The sequence below is a fragment of the Psammomys obesus genome, unplaced genomic scaffold (assembly GCF_907164565.1).
Source record: "Psammomys obesus unplaced genomic scaffold, mPsaObe1.curated_primary_1811, whole genome shotgun sequence".
Taxonomy (NCBI): domain Eukaryota; kingdom Metazoa; phylum Chordata; class Mammalia; order Rodentia; family Muridae; genus Psammomys; species Psammomys obesus.
The window spans coordinates 17,606,607-17,610,468 of record NW_026585686.1 but is presented as its reverse complement, the minus strand read 5'-3'; the positions used below and the strand labels follow the sequence as shown (position 1 = coordinate 17,610,468).

At 41.0% G+C, this 3,862-nt stretch overlaps 1 protein-coding gene across 1 annotated transcript; it reads right to left on the bottom strand.

Moving 5' to 3' along the window:
• Window positions 1-557: 557 nt before the first annotated feature.
• Window positions 558-857, bottom strand: LOC129665109 (60S ribosomal protein L36-like). Its single transcript, XM_055591640.1, has one exon. It carries the CDS (start codon window positions 855-857, stop codon window positions 558-560), a length of 300 nt encoding a protein of 99 aa, XP_055447615.1.
• Window positions 858-3,862: the final 3,005 nt, after the last annotated feature.

The following is a 3,862-nucleotide window of genomic DNA, read 5'->3' as shown; positions in this document are numbered from 1 at the left end:
AGGTCTTAATATACTGGCGGTTTTTGTTACGTTTTACTTGGCTTTCATCTACTACTGTGGAGGCCCTACAAACAGTGATATCTGACCCATTACCATCATCATATTCAGTATTGGTAATGATACCTGTTCCTTCTCGACCCACCACACTTGAGAACTGTCTTCAGTGGCTACTTTTTTTTTATTTTTTTTATTAATTACACTTTATTCATTTTGTATTCCCCCATAAGCCCCTCCCTCCTCCCCTCCCGATCCCACCCTCCCTCCCCTTTCTGCATGCATGCCACGCCCCAAGTCCACTGATAGGGGAGGTTCTCCTCTTCTTTCTGATCTTAGTCTATCAGTTCTCATCAAAAGTGGCTGCATTGTCCTCTACTGTGGCCTGATAAGGCTGCTCCCCCCTCAGGGGGAAGCAGTGTTAAGGAGACCAATGTCTTTGCCACCAAATTGAGTTCATTGAGTTTCTGAAGGAGTATTCTCTCCTAGGATTTATTTTTTATTTATTATTATTTGTGTGTGTGTGTGCGCGCGTGGCAGAACGTTTATTGGGGGAGGGGGCATCAGTCCTTCTTGGCTGCCACATTCCTCATAGCTGCCAGCACGTTGCTTAGCTCCTCCCGCTTCCTCTTGGCGCAGATGTGCATGCCCACCCTCTTCTTGATGAACTTGAGCGTGCACTTGTGCTTAGACACCTTGAGCAGCTCCATGGTGCGCCGCTCATACGGGTGAAGCTCCCTGATCATGTCTAGCACAAACTTGGTGTGCTTGGTGAGGCGCCCACAGGGCCGCTGTACCTCAGCTTTCTTTGTCACCTTGTGGCCCTTGTTGAGGCTCAAGGCCACGGGGTAGCACAGGGCCATGGCTGCTGCTCTCCGATGGCGGCCGAGACAGAAACTCTCCTAGGATTTATTAATTAAGGTGTCAAAGTACTGTATCTAAGTTGATGAAATATAACAACTTGAATGCCTCAATCAAATAACACTGGAATTTGGTTTGGAGATTTCTGTTCTCCCAGCATGAGATACTGCAAGAGACAAAGCCTGACCTGTCAGCTGTATCCACATGCCCTCAGTTCCACAGATCTGAACTAAATAAGTAAGGACTCCAGGCAACATGTTTAATTCTATAGAAAATTTAAGAGAGGAAGCTAGAAAATATTTGCTTTCACAAACATATTAGCAATTTGTTTAGAAAGGCTGGAACCAGAAAAATTCTTATTCTACTTACATGGAATTTTTATGTATTTTAAATTTTTCTCTATTTTGGAGAGTCTTCAGATCATGGTAAAAAGGGGGCTATCCCACAGGGACATGAGTCTAATGGGATATATGACTCTCATTGATTAACTGTGAACCTTTATTATTTTATTATTATTGTTTTAAACAAGTATCTAACGTTAGCATAAAGATAGCAGGAGAAAGTACCTTCAGGTATTTAAGCCCCAAATAGAAGAGCAAAGAAACAGAAGAATTAATTCCACAGTTTTAGTCTAAAGAAGAGGCATGATGTACCAGTAGGAGTGACTAGAATCACAATGTGAGGTCCTTCCCAGATGGTTTCTTCCTAGGGAGAGAAGAAATTTAAGCACCATTCAACTTTTAGGTTAAAACAAGGTTCTGCATGTCTTTCAAGGTTGTAGAAGGTACAAAAAAAAAGTGCTAGCCACTTTTTATATCAACTTGACACAAGTTAAGGTCATCTTGGAATGAGAAATCATAATTGAAAGCATGTCCCTACCGAATTAGCCTATATGGAAACCTATGGTGCATTTTCTTGATTAAGTATTGATATGGATGGTGCGAGCCTATAATTAGTACTGCTACCCCTAAGCAGGTAGTTTCTAGACATATAAGAAAGCAGAATGAGCAAGCATTGAGGAGAAAGCCTGTAAGCAATAATCTTAGTGGTGTCTGCTTCAGTTTTGACTTGAAGTTCCTATCTTGAAGAAAATTTTGATTATGGACTGTAATTTGGAAGTGGAAGTGAAATAACTATTTTTCTTTATTAATTACACTTTATTCACTTTGTATCCCCCTGTGGTTCTCTCCCTCCTCCTCTCCCAATCCCTCCCTTCCTACACCTCTGCATACATGCCCCTCCCCAAGTCCACTGATAGGGGAGGACTTCTTTTCCTTCCTTCTGATCCTAGTCAATTAGGTCTCATCAGGAGTGGCTGCATTGTCTTCTTCTGTGGCCTGGTAATGCTGCTTCTCCCTCAGGGGGAGGTAATTAAAATGCAGGCCAATCAGTTCATGTCAGAGACAGTCCTTGTTCTTATTACACTTGGATACTGAACTTCCATAGGCTACATCTGTGCAGTGGTCTTAGGTTATCTCCACGCATAGTCCTTGGTTGGAATAGCAGTCTCAGGAATGACCCCTGTGCTCAGATTTTTTGGTTCTGTTGCTCTCCTTATGGAGTTCCTATCCTTTCCAGATCTTACTGTTTCCCACTTCTTTCATAAGATTCCCTGAACTCTTCCCAAAGGTTGCCCATAAGTCTCAGCATCTACATTGATAGTCTGCAGGGCAGAGCTTTTCAGAGGTCCTCTGTGTCAGGTTCCTGACTTGTTCCCTCTTTTCTCCTTCTTCTGATGTCCAGCCTCTTTGCCTTTCTGGATAGGAATTGATCATTTTAGCAAGAGTCCTCCCTCTTGATTATTTTCTTTAGATGTACAGATTTTAGTAGGTTTATCCTATATTATAGGTCTATATGAGTGAGTATATACCGTGTGCATCTTTCTACTCCTGGGATAGCTCACTCAGGATGATCTTTTCCAGATCCCACATTTACCTGCAAATTTCAAGATCAAAAACTCAAGAGACAACACATGCTGGAGAGGAAGTGGAGAAAGGGGAACCCTCCTCCACTGCTGGTGGGAATGTAAACTTTTACAACCACTCTGGAAAGCAATCTGGCGCTTTCTCAGACAACTAGGAATAGTGCTTCCTCAATATCCTGCTATACCACTCCTAGGCATATATCCAAAAGATTCTCAAGTACACAATAAGGACATTTGCTCAACCATGTTTGTAGCAGCCTTATTTGTAATAGCCAGAAGCTGGAAACAGCCCAGATGCCCCTCAGTGGAGGAATGCATGCACAAATTGTGGTATATCTACACAATGGAATATTACTCAGCAATAAAAAAAAAAGGAAATCGTGAAATAACTTTTTATCTCCCCATTTGGAAGGAGCACAGTCATGGTATTTTTATGATTTCAACAGAAAACCTAACTATGATATAAGTTGTTTGCATGTTATGGGATGTTGCTATGATAGACCTGTCCATGTTGTTTGAGGGAAAATTGTGACTTTGAAGACTTTGAAAGTACAGGCTACATTAGCCAATGAATATTAATAAGCTGTTATAAGAACTTGGAACAAAATTCTTTGAGCAGAGCAGACAGAGGAGGGCTTGGGACACTTGATTTGGAGCTAAGGCACTTGATGCTTGCTGAAGACCTATCTATCTATCTATCTATCTATCTATCTATCTATCTATCTATCTATTATCTATCTATCTATCTATCTCTCCTAATTTTAGCTTAAAAATGCTATTTTCCCTCTTAAGATTTAATAAATTGTAGAAACAATCTAAAGCAGTTTATTAGGAGACACTAAACACACACAAAAAAATAATGCCTTCTTTTTCAGAGTCCAGAAATTTATAATACTTGGATGACAAAAAATAAACACACACACAAAAACAACTTTAACTTTTTTTTTAAATCTTTTATTTTTTTATTAATTACACTTTATTCATTTTGTATCCCCCCATGAGCCCCTCCCTCCTCCCCTGCCGATCCCACCCTCCCTCCCCTTTCTGCATGCATGCCACTCCCCAAGTCCACTGATAGGGGAG